At 43.6% G+C, this 18888-nt stretch overlaps 1 protein-coding gene across 6 annotated transcripts in view; it reads left to right on the forward strand.

Moving 5' to 3' along the window:
- Positions 1-18888, forward strand: part of ARHGAP24 (Rho GTPase activating protein 24) — a 361497-nt gene that overhangs the window by 13036 nt on the left and 329573 nt on the right. For 2 of the 6 annotated variants that reach the window (XM_073002004.2, XM_078394523.1), the window contains exon 1: positions 1430-1901. The exons of 2 other annotated variants lie outside the window; for them this stretch is intronic. In XM_073002004.2, the coding sequence (XP_072858105.2) occupies positions 1877-1901 (25 nt within the window). In that variant the 5' untranslated portion in view covers positions 1430-1876. Of the gene's footprint in view, positions 1-1429; positions 1902-2341; positions 2733-18888 lie in introns of those variants that run through there. 2 more of the 6 variants (XM_078394524.1, XM_073002005.2) reach the window with 2 other exon arrangements.

The raw sequence follows: 18888 nt of genomic DNA on the forward strand, positions 1-18888 counted from the left end.
GGTGGAATCCCAGATCCAACGAGGCAGGCTGCTACTTTCTTACTCCCTTTGTCTTTCTTTGAATGAATGTGATTTAAGGTTTCACCTCCTTTTCCGCGAACAAGATCAGAACTGTAACTTGCGTGCACCAACAACCGCCGGGTTATCCATTGAAAAGTGGATTTGATTGCTTCCCTCCCTCTGTTCCTTTTAAATTTTTGTTCACCCAGAAAGAACTGGACTCCGAAAAGACACTTCTCATTGGCAGCCGACAATATTTGTGCAGCTGTTGCCTTAGGTCTGCCTCTGCATATATTTTTTTTCACCCTCTTCAAAAGCCAAGAGTACCTTTGACAGCCATGTCTAGAGGAGGAGGTGTGTGCTTCCTTCCAGGGCTGGCAGGATCTGATGCAGAAGAAGGAGTAAGCCTCTGCTAAAGTTAGATAGCAACGAGCTGCATCCCATGTGTGCCGTATGCCTGTTTAGGCTTGCATCATTTCTGTTCTGATTCCCATTATTTTGAGTGGGACTGAGTGAGGAATGTGAAGAAAATAATAAAGTAAGTTATTCTTATTTCAAAGTGCAGAGAAAAGCAGGGTGGCTTTCCACCATACAATATTAAATACTTTTGCTTGTTAATCTCTAGCTGAATCTTTCTCTCTCGCTGTCTGTTGCAAATTATAGGCAGTATTTTAAGAAAGCCCTATGCAAAGTTTAGAGATAAGCTGTTGAGGATTTATTATGTTTTCCAAGAGCTGAATATGGGGCAGGGCAGTGGGGTGCCCCCAATACTGAGGGATGAGGTGTCCTCATCCAGGTCCACAGTCCATCCTGGGGACTTTTCTGCTCCATAATCATTGGAGCCAATTCACTTGTGCACATTAGTGACAATTAGGGCAAAGATGGAAGGTTCCATTTGATTCATCTTGACATGGTTCACAAGAAACATTTTCTCTCTGCTGCAAGATGGTAGGCTTTGCTGTTTTTATCTGTAGATAAAATGTATGCATTTATGGGTCATTTTTTGCACATTTGGTCAATTTGGCAGTGTTGTAGAATTCAGCGGTTCAAAGCCAGACTTTTAGGCACTCAAAGGATGAATCTACTACAACTCTATCTATTAGTTACACTTTCCTCCGTGTTCTGCTTTCTATCCTCAACAGGAAGAAAGGTGCACATTTGGGGAAATCTGTACCAACAGCAAAATGTTGCTGTTGGTACAGATTTCCCCAAATTTGTTCACACAGTCTGACCATGTTCACACAACCTGACCATGGAGCTGCCTGATCTTGCCACTCCTGCGCTTTACTCGTTCACCTTCCCTCTGAAAATGACCAACTGGTGGCAAGAGGCAGGAGACAGAAAGGCAGCTTTCCTCTTTCTCTGGATGATGGATCAGGCCCAGAGAGAGAGGACAGCAGTGGTGAAGAGGGAGGGAGGAGTCAAGGACACACTGAAATGTGTGCAGCCACATGTTGGAAGCAGGTACTGAGCGAAGGAAGGAAGGAAGGAAGGAAGGAAGGAAGGAAGGAAGGAAGGAAGGAAGGAAGGAAGGAAGGAAGGAAGGAAGGAAGGAAGGAAGGTAACTGTTGCATCTTTCGTGCGCATAAACGTGGAGCCTTCCTTGTTCATTTGTCCTAGAGATTCCCTTCTCCTACCTGCAGGGACTGTGGAATTGAGATTATAAACTAAGCTGCCTCGTCCTTAGAAAGTATGAAGCGAAACGCACTTTGCCTCGTGTTAAATTGTCTAGTTTTTCTACCAGTCAGCGTCCTCCTTCCTCTCTTCATGCCACTCCAATAGGCAAGAGTCGTGGGAATGCGCCTGGCATTCAGCAGAAGGAGCGGGGAGGTGCGCTGTTCCTTCCTGCCAGAGCGGGGGAAAGAATCCCAGATCCATGCCAAGGCCCTGGAAACGAAAGGGTGAGTCCGGAGGGAGCGTCCTTTCGTCGGCCACAAGGGGAACGCCTAGGAGGCAGAGGGGGCTCCGGAGCAGCAAAGCCTGGTTCGAATCCTGCTCCCTAATACTCGAGTTCTCCCCGGCGGTGACATTTGAGAGCCTCTTTTATTGGGCTGCTTTTTGAGAGTCTGCTTCTGCTCTCAAAGTTTTGGGCGAAGAGCCTGGCAGGGGAAGGGAGAGAAGTGCCGGCTACGAGCTCGACTTGAGACAGTCAAGCCAGCCCAAGAGTTGCTCCGGGGGCTGTGCCTTGTTGTTGTCGCATTGTTCGCCGCCGCCGGCCCTCTTTTGTTCTGCCTCGGTGCCGAATTCCCACGTGCAGGCGCTTGTCTCTCCTCTTGCTTGTCTCCCCGCGCGTGGAAAACCGGGCGCGCGCCCGCAGGTGCGTGTGCGCGCGTGTGTATACATGCATGCATGCATGTACGTATGAACTGCACGGCTCTTCGCAGACACCGGTGTAGGGTTGGGAGCAGCAGGCTGAAAGGGCGCCACCTGGCCACAGATGGCCCGAGGCGATTTGTCGTGTAATGAGATTAAGCCTTTGGCGCACCCGGTGCTTCTTGCGTGCAAGGCGGCAGTGGGTGGCCCCAGCCGGTTGATTAACAGCTAATTGGCCAAAGTAGATCGCGGCTGAGTTTGGTCCGAGCTGGTCGCTCCCGTGTGTGGGAAAAGCCGGGATCCTAAATGCTGCCGCTCCATGCCGACGTGGTGTTTGATGCTGCCGGTCGCGGGACCCCTCTTGTGAAAACCATCATCCTTGATTGACTGGAAAAAAAAGGGAAAAAAAGCTGCAGGCTGTGAGTTTTGTTTTCTCTTATTTATTTGGCGAGGGAGGAAAAAAAAAAGGGGAACGAAGGCCAAAAATACCGGGGAGAAGGACTCAATACTTCCCTAGCCTTCGCAGAGGGAAGATGCTTGCGGAGGCTGCTTCAGTTGTGGTTATTGTATGTCACCTACCTTCCTGCCTGGCAAGCTCATCCCCCTGCCACCCAGTGCCTGGGGGTGAGGTGAAATTATGGTGTAATACCTGTCAGGCGGCCCTAGTCAATGGCATTCATTTGCAACCGGTGCCCTCATTTTCCTCCCCTCCAGTGCCAGATGAATGAGGAGCCATGGGAAACAATAGAACGAAAGGTAACATCACAGGAGTGAGATGGATGTGTGATGATTGCGGCAGAGAGAAATTGTTCACACCGGGGCAGCTCTGTTGCGAGGAGGCTCACTTTTCTTGCTTCCTCAGCAATGAGACAGGACAGAGGGGGCTTAGTAAGGTGATGCTCTTGTCCGTCAATGACAAGAGAAGTAGCTTAGAGCATCGATGCTCCTGCCGGCGCTGCTGCGCTGTGTCGCCGGAGTTCTTCTCCAGATTGTAGGTACTGGGGGTCCGCCTGGAGCATTGCTGGAAGCTCGCTTTCGCTTTTTCTACTCAAAAGAGCAGGATGTATCTATATTCTGGACTGGCAGCCCGCTTGAAGGACACCCTACGTTTTCCATTCTTCCCTGCAACCTATTCTTGATGCATACCTGTCTACCAGCCTCAGTAGTGCTTTCTTCTCTCCCCTACACCTTTTTTCTTTTTCTAGATAAAACCACCCTTTGGAAAAAAACAACAACATCCCTGCCTGTCTTGTCTGCTGACAAGTTGAGCACTTGCTGCTTTTACCCCCTTCCTTTAAAACTTGTAACCATTTCCTCAATGCCAGGCTTTGATCTCTTCGGAAACTGGAGTGTCTCTGCATTTGAAAGTATTTTGAGCTATGTATTTCAGAGAGCACAGTTGCCTTTCCAGCTGGTCTGTAGAATTCCAGAGTGGGAGGGTTTTGCTCCTTAAAACGGATGCCCAGTCTTCAGCATCCAGTGCTCCTATCCAAAGGTGGGCACAACCCTAAAGGCTTAGGGACATGATCCAGATGGGCGCTGACTTGCAGATGTTGGCATAAGCAGCATTTAGCACTTCCGTAACAGGTTTCTGGTGCTAAAAACAATGTCCTGTCTCAGTAATCCTTATTTCCAGTTTTATAGGGGCTGCAAATACAAGTCTTCCAAGGGAAGGCCTTGAGTCTCCTAATTGTTGTCCTCCTAGTTTGGTGGCCTTCAATAGACTTAATTAGCGGTGATGGGCAGCAACTGTCTTGGGATCTTCTAAATGGTTTGGATCCACAATTTCAGCTGCTTGCAATGTATCGAATTGGGGAGGGGTGTTGCGAGAAGTTAATATGGTGGCTCCGAGATACCCAGAACTAGAGGTCCAGGGCAGCAGGATGGGATTCAGATTGTTATGCGCCAGCGCAATTGCAGACAGTTGTTTCAGGAATTTTGGTGCAGATGGCAGGGTGATTCCATTAGCTCCATCTCAAAGAAAGCCAGTGTACTGTAGTGAACAGAGTGTTAAATTAGGACTTAGGAGATCTGGGTTCAATTGCAAGCTTGGTTATGGAAACTCATTGGTGGGTGGAAATGTTAAGCCCCATCTTGAACATCTTATGGAAGTGACAAAACTAGAAGCGACCATTGGTTCTTGGACTGCAGCTTCCAGAAAGCCTGGCCAGCACAGCTGGTCCAAAAACATCTGTGGACCCAAGGTTGGGAATCACTGATCTAGATCACACACGACAACAGCTGCTTACAGATAGGAAGAGCTGAGGCTAAGAAAACAGGCTCATTGAAATTGGATGTTAATCTCCAAGAACCAGAGAGCTCTGAGCTTGTGCACCACATCACACTGCATGTTGGGTTTTTGACATGTAGCAAATGCTAAGCTGCATTTAGTGTGCATGCTACATGTCAGAGACATCTAGAGCCTTTTCCAGGTATTAACTGCTGGATGTTTCAGTGGTTTAGATATCCGGCTGCAGAGCCAGAGGTTGGGAGTTTGATTCCCCACTGTGTCTCCATGATAGAGGCTGGACTTGATGATCCATAGGGTCTCTTCTAGTCCTGCAGTTCTAAGACGATGATTACTTGCCAGCTGGATCAAACAGGCAAAGAGGGTAGAGCCTTCCTCTGCTGCTGGCACTGCTTTCTTTATGTGGACACTAGTGAGTCTGAGGAGAGGAAGTTAGGGTTCTTGCTGATGCAGAACAGAAATCTGTACCCTTCGGACTCATTGCTTTCCACCAGGAGAAAATTATGATGAAGGGGGTGAGGTTAGGAGCTTTCCTTTCTATCTACTGAATCCAGTTGGGTAAGTAATCAATAGGGCTCACAAGTCTTCTTTCTGCTCTGCAGGGTCAGAGGAAGTATCCCTAACCCTTCTTATCTTGCTTGACACCCCCATATTCACCATGAGAAGTATACAGTATAGCCAAATCATGTACAGCTATTTACTTGATCAGTGTGTTGGTCCACTAAAGGTTTTAAAAACATCTAAGGTCTGGAACTTGTTTCTCTGCAACTTCAGAAGCTCTCTCTCTCTCTCTCTCTCTCTCTCTCTCTCTCTCTCTCTCTCTCTCTCTCTCTCTCTGTGTGTGTGTGTGTGTGGCTAGAATATGAGAGATAAAAACATGTGAGTGTATGTAGGTACTGGTTGCATTGATATGGGTGGATCATGGGTCTTGCTGATATGTTTCAATTAAATGAATGTCTAGGAGGAGAATGACTGCCAACATTAAGAACCATACTGACTTCAAAGTTCTGACGCTTACGTTTAAAGCCCTAAATGGTTTAGGGCCTCACTACTTGGCGGAACGCTTACTCCCACCCAGTTCTACCTGTGTCACCCGAGCGAGTCAGGAGGTGAGGCTGAGGAGCCTGACGCCGAGGGAGGCCCGAAAGGAAAAAACAAGAAACCGGGCCTTCTTGGCGGTGGCTCCTCGCCTCTGGAACAACTTACCTCCTGACATTCGCGCAGCTCCCTCGCTGGGTATTTTTAAGAAACAACTGAAAACATGGATGTTCAGGCAGGCCTTCCCCCTTTCCACCTAATACCTAATTATTATTTTTTCTGTTATAATATATCCTGTTTCTCGCCATCTTTGGGGAAAAAAAATTATTCTATCTTTTAATTTATGTAAATTATTTTTTGTGATGAGGTTTGTTATATGTTTATTTTTTAAGTGTATGTTGTAAGCCACCTAGAGTGGTCACAATTGACTAGATAGGCGGGGTATAAATGAAATAAATAAAAATAAAAATAAAAATAAAATAATAAAAATGTCCATTATCCCAATTCTTCTGTATTAATCTATGGTAAAGTCATATCTAGAATACTGTGGACAGTTGTGGTGGCCTCATTTCAAAGTAAGATACGCCTGGATCCCAATTTGAAGAGACCCTTGTTTAGCAGGCTGAGGCAGAGAGGCAGTCCCGAAAGCAGCAAAATTAGGGAGCTGGATAGGGGACAGATTGTATTTGTCTTCTGTGTGGAAGGGACGGTCACTCTCGAATTGGCCTTCTCAACCACACTAGACTGTTCCAAGTCCTCCATACAGAGCACGTTACCAGAGACTGAAGGATGCCTAACAACACCTGGAAGAAAAGAGCAGCTAAAATTATTGAGGTGCTGTTCACTTTTCAGTATTGAAGACAACCTTTACCTTGTTATTCGGTTGTAAATGATAGTTATTTCTTCATTTTTTAAAAAAACCCTGTGACTCTTTGGTTCCCCGCATTTATGTTCTAACTTTGTTTCCTCTTTAACAGTTGCTGCCATCTGTTGTGGGGGTCTGTAATGGGTCCTCTATTGGCATATTGTGGCCTTGTGTGGCATCGTTTCCAGGGGTGGTCACAGATTAAAAACAAGGGAGAATTTCATCTTAGTTTGTTTTTTAAAGAACAATTTTTTTCAAATATTCACAAATGCCTTCCTACTCAAATTGAAATAACTAGAAATGTTAAAAATCTTAAATTAAAAAAACTTTCAAAACAGAAGAAACTGAAGCTCAAAGATTCTTAGGATCAGAGAAATGAGTGCTTAACTTCAGAAGGTCTGGTTTTGAATGATTTCAATAGGCTGGTGCTTAATTGGGATTGCCACCTGTCAATTTCCTCCTCTTTAACCCCTATATGGCAGTTGGGTGTAACATAGGCTTATCCAGCCTGGGAGAAGTAACGGCACCTTTAATTTGGCCTGTGTACACAGAAAGGGAATGGGTTTCCATTCATTCTTACCAATACTGGCACATCAGAGATTTTCAGTCAGAAATAACTTGATTTTTTTCTTTTAAGTCAAGTCAAGGGTGAAGTGAAAGTCACAGTCTTTTTACATCCTTTGTGCAGATGGAATGTAGTGTTACCTCGAAAATAACACAGGGTCTTATATTAATTTTTGCTCCAAAAAAACCCGTTAGCAAAGCTGCTTAATTAGGGCTTATTTTCAGGGTATGTTTTATTTTTTTCATGTACAGCAATCTACATTTATTCAAATATAGTCATGTCATCTTATTCTGGTTGCTGCACAAGGGTGGAGGGTGGGGTTTCACTTAACTAGAGCTTGTTTTTGGGGTAGGGCTTATATGACGAGCATCCAGAAAAAAAAATCATACTAGGGCTTATTGTCAGCTTAGGTCTTTTTTCGGGGAAACAGGGTAACAGTGCTACTGGTCTGTTGCTCATTGTATCTGGCCCAGAAAATAAGAATCCTGAATTGCACAGGTTCCATTCAGTTCAGCTTTTGATTTTTTCTAATGGAAGGAGACTGTTCACCCCATCCTGCAGCATCCTGCTCAAAGTCCCTGGAGGACTAGGCAGAGGCTCATTAAAACACAGCCAAAATAAACAACTTCCAGGTATGTTGCAAGCCCTTGGAATGCTGTTATTCTTACAGAATGCAGAACGGAGCAAGTCCCATCACCTTTTTGTAGCACAACCCAGGTAAACAACAAGCCCAACGGTTACATCTACTTTTGCATTCATTTTTCACCCAGGGTGCTGCTGACAACTGCGTGTTATTTGCATATTCAGATTGCACAGTTAGCAGTTAGGTCTCACTTAGTACTGAAAAATACTACTATTATTTTTTAAAGGAGACCAGTTCGGGATCAGAGAATACAAGAAACTGAAGTTATAAATCTTTCTCTTCATTTTTGCTTCAAAAATGAAGCAGGAATTTATCCTAACTAGAGTCATTACTGTATTTTATTAGCTCAAAATATTTCACCTTTATATCATCATCATCATCATCATCATTGATCAAATTGAGCATCAGCTCGATTTGATCCTCACTAGATGCTCTAGCCTTCATAGTATTGTATTACGATCACATGCAGTTACCAGAGTGCTGATTGCGATACTGATCACTCCCTGGTGTGTAGTAGAGTATCACACAAAGAGATTGTGTCACATGAAAAAGGAAGGAAGACCATGTATTGACATCAGCAAGACTTGCTGATGTCAATACGCAAGTTCAATCAAAGAAAAGTGGAGGAATTTGCCCAAGCGCTTGAGGAAACCCTTCCAGGCCCTACTGATGCAAATGCACCTGAACGATGGGATCATTTCAGGAGCACTGTTTATAACACCGCCATGTCCACATTTGGCAAGAAGACCAAAAGGATGGCAGACTAGTTTGAAACCCACTCTGAAAACCTTCAACAACTCATGAATTGCTTTAGCAAGGCCTGCCAAGACTTTAGATTAACAATCAGCCTGAAGAAAACACAAGTCATGGGCCAGGGCGTTGACGCACCTCCCTCTATTACCATCTCCACACAAGAATTGGAGGTTGTTCATGACTTTGTGTACCTTGGCTCAACAATCTCTGACACTCTCTCCCTAGATGTTGAGCTGGATAAACGCATCAGCAAAGCAGCTACTACGTTCTCTTGACTCACAAAGAGAGTATGGCTTAATAAGAAGCTGACGATATATACCAAGATCCAGGTCTACAGGTCCTGTGTCCTGAGTACACTCCTGTACTGCAGTGAGTCCTGGACCCTTTGTGCACGGCAGGAGAGGAAGCTGAACACCTTCCATATGCATTGTCTCTGACATATTTTTGGTATCACCTGGCAAGAAAAAGTTCCAAATAGAGCAGTCCTAAAACAAGCTGGAATTTTTAGCATATTTACATTACCGAAACAGCGACATCTACACTGGCTCGGGCATGTTGTGAGAATGGCTGAAGGTCAGATTCCAAAAGATTTCCTGTATGAAGAATTAGTGCAGGGAGATCGCCCCAGAGGGAGACCACAGCTGCAATACAAGGATATCAGCAAGCAGGATCTGAAGCCCTTTGGAATGGACCTCAACAGATGGGAAACCTTGACATCTGAACGTTTAGCCTGGAGGCAGGTGGTGCATCACGGCCTCTCCCAATTTGAAGAGAACCTTGTCCAGCAGGCGGAGGCAAAGAGGCAGTCCCGAAACCAGCAGAGAGCTGGACAGGGGACAGATTGTATTTGTCTTCAGTGTGGAGGATGCCTAATCTAATTTATTATTATTACTATAAAACACCAGGAACAGTCAAAATTGACTGGTATATAAAAACATTGACTGTTATTATATAACAGATAAAAGTTTTAACCAAAAAGTATCTGTTAAATATCAGTGTAGTATGTATGCTGTTCCTAATATTGCCAGGTTTTGTAGCTCTGATGTTGTTGTTAAAAATCCAGACACCAACAGTAAGTGCAGGTCATAAATCAAGCACATTTAGTCAACAGTGCAGAAGTGAGTAAATGTAGCGCTTCTTGGCTGCAACTCTCATGATCTCTCACCTTTGGCTGTGTGGTCTGGGGCTGAAGGGAGTTGTAGTCTAGACAACTAGAGGACCACATTAGTCCATGTACAACCTGTTCATTGAACCTAGACATCCATACAGTACATTTATTCCTTGCCTCTTTGGGTAAAGGGTTTGTTAGATAGCAGAACTGGGCAGGGCTTTCTCCTGGCACGCTTAGGTGCTTGGTACCAGTTATGGTAGATCATGCTAGATTAAACAGACCAAGGGACAGATTCTGTATAAGGGAGTTTCATAAGCTCATAATAAATCAATGCCATTCTCCTTTTTTCAGTCCGTTTTGCAAATACAGCTCAGATATACAAGAATGGCTAAAATCCTTCTTTGTAGCAGAGGGCGAAGTGTAACTTTCCAGCTGTTCTTCCCTGACAAACCAAGTGTCAATGACATGATTCTTGAGTGAAAACAAAATAAAAAAAAGACAGAAACAGAATGGCACCTTAAATACTAACTTATATATTTTTTTAATGTGAGATTTCATGGACTTGCACAGACTAACATGTCTACCCTTTCTAAAACTGTGATTCCTGGGGGGTCCAGATGTGCATGCGTCGAGCCAGAATGTGCACATCCCCTTAAGAATTGTGGCAGTGGTGCTTTGTTCACCAGGCAGGAAGAGACAGAAAATTGTGCTTGGGTGTGCGCTACGAACAGGATTTCAGCTATTGTCTATTTAACAAGCAGAAGCTAGTCTAAGCAAAATTTCAAAACAACAATAACAAAGCACTCTGAGTTGGTTACTGGGTACATTCTTTCCTATTCCAGATCTGTGATGTTTCCTTAGCTTGCTCTGTCCAGCCATTACAGTACATGAGCAGCCTGGCTTGCAAAAATGACAACCAGATCTGAACTGTGGACTTGAAATGTTGACCTGCCTTGGCTTAGAACAGTAGGCTAAACAAGGAGTAAGACATCTGCATGGTTCAGTCGTCTGAATGTTGCACTAGAATTGGAGCGATTCAGGTTCAAATTCCCACTAGGCTGCTTAGTTCACTGGGCCACTTTGCACCAGTTGTGGTCTCTCTCAGGCTAATCCATCTTTTATTGTTTTGAGAATAAAAACGGAGAGAGGGACCACAGATATCTTCATTTTTGCTTCTGGATGAAATATGAAAGATAAACAAGGTCCAATCTCAGGACACTAGGATGCCTGAGAAACATCAAGTGTTCATCCTTCCTAATCCTTACATCTAGAGAAAATGAGAAATATATAAAGTCTACATCTTCCTACACATTCGTCAAGCATTAATACACATAATTAAGATCATAATGAACCTCTAGCAAGATGAACACATTATTCAAACAAACGAATCAACTCAGCCTAGAAGAGAAAGCCAAAAATACTTCCATTTCTGAGCCTGTGGAAGACGATGGAAATTAAACTATCATTCATTTATACCCCAAGTTAGGAAGGAAACTGTAGTACAATTTATAGGGAGGTAATTTACCCAGCGTGTTTCATCTCAGCTCTCAAACGGTAGTTTCCTTTTGTTAAGATCAGCTTTCTTTTAAGTTGCATCCTTTGTTCCCCTCTGTGAGTTTTTAAAATTATTCTAACAAGTTAGTTTATGTCCCTGTGCTGACAGAAAGGGAGCCAAGAAAAATGGAAGCACAGAGAAATATGATCATGTTTGGACATGGCATCATCATGTCAGAGCTTAGAAAAAGTTGCCTTTTCAATCTTTTAATTCCCTGAATCCTGCACCCACAACAGCAATTGTAGCTCCGGGAGCTGCAGTTTAAAAGTATGTTTTCCTGTCAGGGTGTGCTTTTACAACCCATGGGGTGGGGGACAAGAAAAGTTCAGCCACTGTTCAGTAAAATGACACAGTGAGGAGAAAGCAGGCACAGTGCTTTCCAGAGAATATGCAATGCTGGGGGTGGGGGATGGATGAGGGAAAAAAATCAGTGAGCTTTGTGGTGCGTCTTAGGTAAAGGTAAAGGTAAAGGTTCCCCTTGACAATTTTTGTCCAGTCGTGTTCGACTCTAGGGGGCGGTGCTCATCCCCGTTTCCAGGCCATAGAGCCAGCGTTTGTCCGAAGACAATCTTCCATGGTCACATGGCCAGTGCGACTTAGACACGGAACGCTGTTACCTTCCCACCGAAGTGGTCCCTATTTATCTACTTGCATTTGCATGCTTTCGAACCGCTAGGTTGGCGGGAGCTGGGACAAGCGACGGGAGCTCACTCCGTTGCGTGGATTCAGTCTTATGACTGCTTGGTCTTCTGACCCTGCAGTACAGGCTTCTGCGGTTTAGCCCGCAGCACCACCACGTCTTACAGCTTGCCAAAAACAGACGGATGAAAACTTGAACAGAATCATTTCTGTCATTTGCTGTCACAAAATTTTCTTTCTGCTCCCAATTGCGTGGTGTCAAGTGGCACCTGACTTATAGCGATGCTGTAAGGTGTGTGATTCCCTAGAGAGTTTCCACTATGAAGCAGAGATCTGAATCCAGGTCTCGTGCCTCTTCCTCTGACACTCTGTCTTAATGCACCACATTCGCTTTCTTCCAGACAAAGCTAATATAATCATCCTGGCACCCGCACACAGATTCCTCATGACTGCACTGGCAGTTGTTACTCAGACCTGAAGCCCATCCTGCTGCCAAGGGTAGCTTGGAGCCATCATATTAACTTGTGACAGTACCCCACAGTGGCCGTCAACTAGGCTCTTGGGGCTCCCCCCACACTGCCAGAATTGCTCACTATTTGAACCAGGTTTTCTGCTCCTTGATTTAGGGTGTCCACATATGTTTTGACTTCAAGCGATCCATCCCACAGTGGTAGGGCTACAGCTTTGTGTGTCTGTGGGCAGGCTCCTGCATGAGTGTGTGAATTAGCCTGCTCTATAGCCCATGCAGATGTTTAGTCCACACCAAAATAGAGCTGTAGATAGTCTTATCTGAGGTGACAATCCTGTGACACATTTTGTGGGCTGTGGCATGGAAAGGGACAATGGAGAACCCTCATAAAAAGGTAAAGGTAAAGGTTCCCCTTGACAATTTTTGTCCAGTCGTGTTCGACTCTACGGGGCGGTGCTCATCCCGGTTTCCAAGCCATAGAGCCAGAACCCTCATACTTCGTTTTAATCTATTCTACCATTTTTACATTTTTAAAAATATATTTTCTCATTTGGACAGCATTATTCTAGATAAATGAGAGAAATTGGCTGTATTATGTATACCGTGCTAGGTGGATGCACTGCCGCTTTGCTGTGTCATACAAATAAAGCTGCCACGAACGCACATAAAAACACATTCCAGACAATGCCATCTGTTATGACTAAACATTTAAAACTTCAGGATACTATGTTTATCAAAAACCTTTCTACAGAAAAATGACATAGAAAGATGGTTGTTGTAGGTTTTTCTGGCTCTTTGGCCATGTTCTGGAAGTTTTTCTTCTTAAAGTTTTGCCAGTCTCTGTGGCTGGCATCTTCAGAGGACAGGAGTCAGAACTCTGTCTGTGTTCTGGTGTAGTGTGTGGGATAGTTTTTATAGCTGTGGGATCAGCGTTTTGTCCTTTTCAGGAGATTGGGTGATTATGGTGATCAGGGTTTTTTTTTTTTTGGTTATAAGTGTATTGTTGTGATAAGGGGGAGATGATCTGTCACTGTGATTGATGGGTGTTCTGAGCTAGTTAGCTACAATTGACTAGCTTACAACACCCATCAAGCAGCCATCATCACCAATTCATTCCCTTTCCCCCTTACTTTCAAGTAATAAATGGAGGAATCACCTCATCTCTGGTCACATATATGGTTTTAATCTATTGACATGCTAAATGTTTAGCTTAAGTCCAGTTCCAGATCTTTCAGTTAAGTAATTCCCAGCACTAAGTTCCTTCTTCACCACAAAGGGACCTTTCCACATTATTTGGAGCTTAGGGCCAATGCTTGCTCCCCCACATGGAAATAATGACGCCTTGCTTTTGCATCATGGTAAGGTTTTTGTTGCATTGCACATCTTCCAAGCTTTATCTAGCCACTTCTTGAACATATTTCAGCTTCTGGTGTAGTTGACAAAGTGATGGGACTTTTAGCTGTCTTTCTGTCTGTTTATTTAACAACAACAAAAGGAAATTCACTGAGGCCTCCTGAATGACAGCCATGGGAAAAGGCAGGGCAGGAAGGGGAGTGTCATTAATCAGAGGTGGACAGGTTGGGGCGATCCAAAGACCTCCTACCACCCTTCTCACAGGAGAAAAAAACTTTGTTCAGGGTGAACAGAAGAATCACTCAATTGAGAAATAAAATAGATCGCATTAAAGATGAGAACCTTTTAAGCACGAACCCGCTTGCTCCAACCCATCTGGTTGTGCCCTTTATTAAGACTGGCAAAAATCCGTACCTCCTTATCTATAGCTCTAGTTTTCCCTTTATTTCAATGAAATGCAAGTGTATCTCGTCTGAATTTTTAAAGAGAAAGTTCCGATTGAACCTGTTTCAAATTTTAAATCTCTAGGCCTGCGACACAGAATTGGACAGAGTGCCTTCTGAGTTCAGTGAAGTTTATTTCCAAATTGGGTTCAGCTGTAAATGGCAGTAGCACCTCCCAAAGGGTGGGTAGTTAATCACAAATAGAGAAATGACTGTGGGAGTTGAGGAAGAGAGTCCAGTGGAACTGCTAGCCCATTTTTTTTCATCTGTCATCCCACAATACTGGCCGAAGGTGTGTCTGCCTCCTGCTCCCCCCCTCCAAAAGGTAGATACTATTAAGTCCTTCAAATGTTAGTGGTAGGGTATATACCATTATTGTTTTAAGTATTTCTTTTCCCTGAACGTTTGCTATTCCTTCTCTTGGCACAATAGGCTTTTAAAGTCTTTAGTTCTTTAATGATCTGCGCAGCATGCTCTCCTTGGCACCCCGATTCTCATGCATAGAAGAAAGATACTCCTTTATCTTATTTTGATCCAATTCGGCCCTGAACGAAATCCTGAGATTAAAAGGTAGTTGAGGCACCTAAACTGTTTTATCTTTGAAGGCTGATGTTCTCACGACTGCTCATTATTTCTCGCTTTTATTAAAGCTCCTTCTAGCTTCCTATGATAGTGACAGGGGGAGGGGAGGAAATAAAGAAATAAGGGGTGGGAGGTGGGGAGGAAAAAAAACCCAAAATAGCGGAATTCTAGTATCTATCTGAATAAGGGCTTTGATTTGCACATTTGCAGTAATCTGGGTGTCTTTGGGGTCTGTGAAACTGATATGCCAAGCAGGGTACCAGGAATCTTAATAAAAATTTCTTTCTACCCATTTTTTTTAGTGCACTTCATATGTGACTCAAAGCTTTTTTCTGGATTAGCACAGAGACCGTTACCTTCTTGATGGTGGTTTTAAAGTTGCAACATGGGTCACTTTGATGTGTGTGTGTGTGTGTTTTTTCAACCTGCCACCAGCTTTCGTCTTTGCTTCCATTTCAAGTACTTCTCTTTCCAGTCAAATGAGCAAAGTCTGCTTCGGTTTTTTGAAGCTCACTGCTTGGTGCTGGAAAAGGTCTTCTTATCCCTAAACCTATTGAACTGGCAGTTCATGGCCCAAAGGAAGTTTTGCTACGTTCCTAGCAACCTAATCAGGTTTGCAATAAAATATCTAAAACAAATTTATGGCTCCTTCACTAGTGAGGGAAAATAAATATAATCCCAGTAGCTTTCAGTGGCATGGAAAGTGCTCTTATTTAGGATATGTTACCTCGAGATTGTAATTTCCCCATGGAAAGGGCAAATGATGAAATTCCCCACTGGTACTGATGAAATTTGGGAATCTGATAAATTGTAAAAGGGGAGGAAACCTGCAGAATTTCAGAAAACTGGTTTCAGGGCACCATTGAAATTTGCTCTTTTTTTCCTAAACAGAAATGAAAAGAATCAGGCTGAAGTGATCTGTGACCCATCCACTTTGATAGGCGTTCTTAACAGTGATTGACTGATCAACAGTGATTGATCGGTCCATTTGCTTCTTTTCTTGCTCGAACTGAGCTGACCATCTTGCATTCAACTGAACCTCATATACAAATTGTTCTGAATGAGGTTGATTCCATGCAAAATTTGGGATTTCCCTGAATCTGGTAAGGTAAAGATAAAGGTTTTCCTTGGCATTTAGTCCAGTCGTGTCCGACTCTAGGGTGTGGTGCTCATCCTCATTTCTAAGCCGTAGAGTCAACGTTTGTCCAAAGACAGTTTCCGTGGTCATGTGTACAGCACGACTAGACACAGAACGCCATTACCTTCCCACCATGGTGGTCCCTATTTATCTACTTGTATTTTTATATGCTTTCAAACTGCTAGGTTGGCAGGAGCTGGGACAAGCGAGGGGAGCTCACTCCGTCACATGGATTCGATCTTACGACTGCTGGTCTTCCGACTTTGCAGCACAGAGGTTTAACACGCAGTGCCACCACGTCCCTGAATCTGGTGCACAGCCTTAAATGTGTACTGGCCAATAAATTGGTCACATATGTTTCTGTAGTCTACTCAAAGTCTGCAACATTCTGCCAGAGTCTATTGCTTTTCACAGAATCAAAGAATAACTGAGTTGGAAGGAGCCTATATGGCCATCGAGTACATCTTCCTGCTCAGTACAGGAATCCAAATCAAAGCACATCTGACGGATCGTGACTCAATTTTTTCTAGATTCCCTCCAGCATCGGAGCACTCACCACCTCATGAGATCATTGCTTCCATTGCTGTGCTACTCTAACAGCTAAGGATTTTTTCTTTATATTCAGCCAAAATCTGGATTCCTTTAACTTGAACCCATTATTATGTGTCCTGAACTCTGGGATGATTGACAACAGATCATTATTATGTGCTTCTCCTCTGTATAACAACTTTGCAAGGATTTGAATAGTGCCATCATATATCCTCTCAGTCTTCTTTTCTCAAGGCTAAACATCCCCAGTTCTTTCAGCCTTTCCTCATAGGGCTTTCCCCATCCCCCCTGATCATCTTTATGGCCCTCCTTTGAACTTGCTCCTGTTTGTTGGCATCCTTAAAAAGTGCAGTATCCATAACTTTTATTCCTTTCAACTTGCCCGAATTCCACCATAGAATCAAGGCTTTGAATGGGACTATAGCTCCTTTTCTAAGCTTATGTTTGGAACAGAGTTGGAGGAATCCCAGGACTTAGCCTTGGACAACCTAGCAGGAGCGCATGGTCTGTACATGGATACAGAGGAGAGAACAGAAAGCCATGACTTGTGTTTCACTTGATGCATTATGTGGATCCACCGGAAGCTTTGTGTGTGTGTAATACGTACCTCATTATTTTTTTATTAGGCAGATTGGTTAAAAACTGTCATCCTTATCGTTGTGGGTATGGCTGGATTGACGAGTACTATTGCTTTGCTATGACATTGCAAAGTGTCAGAGAAGACACATGATATTCTAGCCTGGAGGTGTTGGACTGTCTGACAGGCATAAAAGGCTTTCGCTCAATTTACGGACAATGCGGAGCCTGTCTTTTCTTTGACATGAACTGTAGGGGGAAAAAAAATCCTGCAGATGAAGGGAAAGGTAGAATTTGTGCAATTATTAATCACTGCTACAGCACCTTTCACTGTACAAAGGGATGTTCGGGTCGTATCTCATTTAATCACAAAAATTCCAATGAGGTTGGTGAGAGTGAAAGATACTGACAACTCAAGGCTACCCATTGAGCTTCTTAGCCAAGCAAGAAATAGAATCTTGGGACTACGCATCCCAATGTTCTACTTTATCAACGGTGTTACAGTGGACCAGCAAGTTGCACAGTGAAAACCTAGCTGCAGCATTAATGCCCAATCTATGTTGTGAATGTGTAACAACTGACATTGGTACCAGGAATTTGTGGCACTCCTAGAGGGTGAGGTGGAGATGGTTGATAGTGTCATTTCAGTTTGTTCTTCAGATGCATCATCCATAAGGTTTTTTAAAAAATTATTCAGGATGGAAATAATGTAATCTTTTTTTAAAAAAACAACTGAATGTTGGAGGTAACCAAATTGGTGTCTATGTCCATCCAGGCCCCATTTTATTTTGATAGATTTATTTCTAAGTTATTTCTGATTGAATCATAATTCATATTATCCTTATTAAAATATCATTTCACTATACCATTTTATATACTATCTGCACCAGATTTTTTTTTTTTAAAAAAAAACACAAATGTTTATTTTTAAAGTGGTTTTATCTGTATGTATTGTAAAGTGGCTCTGAGCTGTGTTGGGTCCCAGTTCTGGGAGAAATAAAAATAATCATGTTCTGTCAAGTCAATTCTGACCTATGGCAACCATTTTCCAGCTTTCCAGGTACAGAATATTTAGAAGTGGTTTACCATTCCCTTCTGCTGGGGGTATCTTGGGACTGTTCAGCTTGCCCAAGGCCACACAGGCTGGCTCTTCTCTCTGAAGGCACAGCAGAGAATCAAACTCCAAATTATGGCTACTGAGACAGGCCATAAGGCTCTATCTCCACAGCCAGATACCTAAACCAATGAGTTATCCAGCCAGCTAGTTGGTATAAAAGAAGTCTACAAATGGCTAGAGAATACTCAGGAGTTATTTATCATTCCCTTCTTCTGGGGACATCCTGGGACTGTGTAGCTTGCCAAAGGTGAAGGAGTAGAGTCTGATTAATACAGGAGGACCTACAGATGTAGTCCACTGTTGTTGTCCTATTTGCTGGCATTTTTTTAAAAAAATAAAGTGGTGATTATGGAGGTTGTGAAATTGATTGTGGCAGTAATGCAACTAGTTAAAGGCGCAAGATTGTGAAAGGAGGCAGGAAGAAAACTGAGTGTTTCAGGCACAGATTATCTTAATTCCAGGTTGACCTAGTGATGGAAACCAGGTCCCACTGAAGAATAAATGGAAGGGTGAACCAATGTGGTGTAGTGGGTAGAGCATGGGACTAGGACTCAGGAGAAATAGGTTCCAAATCCCCCACAGCCATGGAAACTCACTGAAGGGTTGCAATGGTAAACCAACCCTTGAGCATCTCACAGACCTCAAAAAGCCTGTTTCAGTAGCCATAATTTGGAAATGACTTGGCAGCACATAACAACAGACCTAGTATAAAAAGATCTCAAGTGTCCAGATCTGCTCACGAGCTGAGCCCAGGTCTTCCTGATGCTCAGCAACAAGATGTACAAGGAATGACAAGTCTGTTCTCTGAAATCACGTCTGCATGTACTGCATATATCTATTCACTATGAAACAGTCCTGCAGGGATCTACATGTACATGTGCCTTTGAGTCCCCCCCTTTCCGACATATGCAAAAGAAAGTGCATTGGTAGG

The sequence above is a fragment of the Pogona vitticeps genome, chromosome 5, assembly GCF_051106095.1.
Source record: "Pogona vitticeps strain Pit_001003342236 chromosome 5, PviZW2.1, whole genome shotgun sequence".
In the NCBI taxonomy this organism is placed as follows: domain Eukaryota; kingdom Metazoa; phylum Chordata; class Lepidosauria; order Squamata; family Agamidae; genus Pogona; species Pogona vitticeps.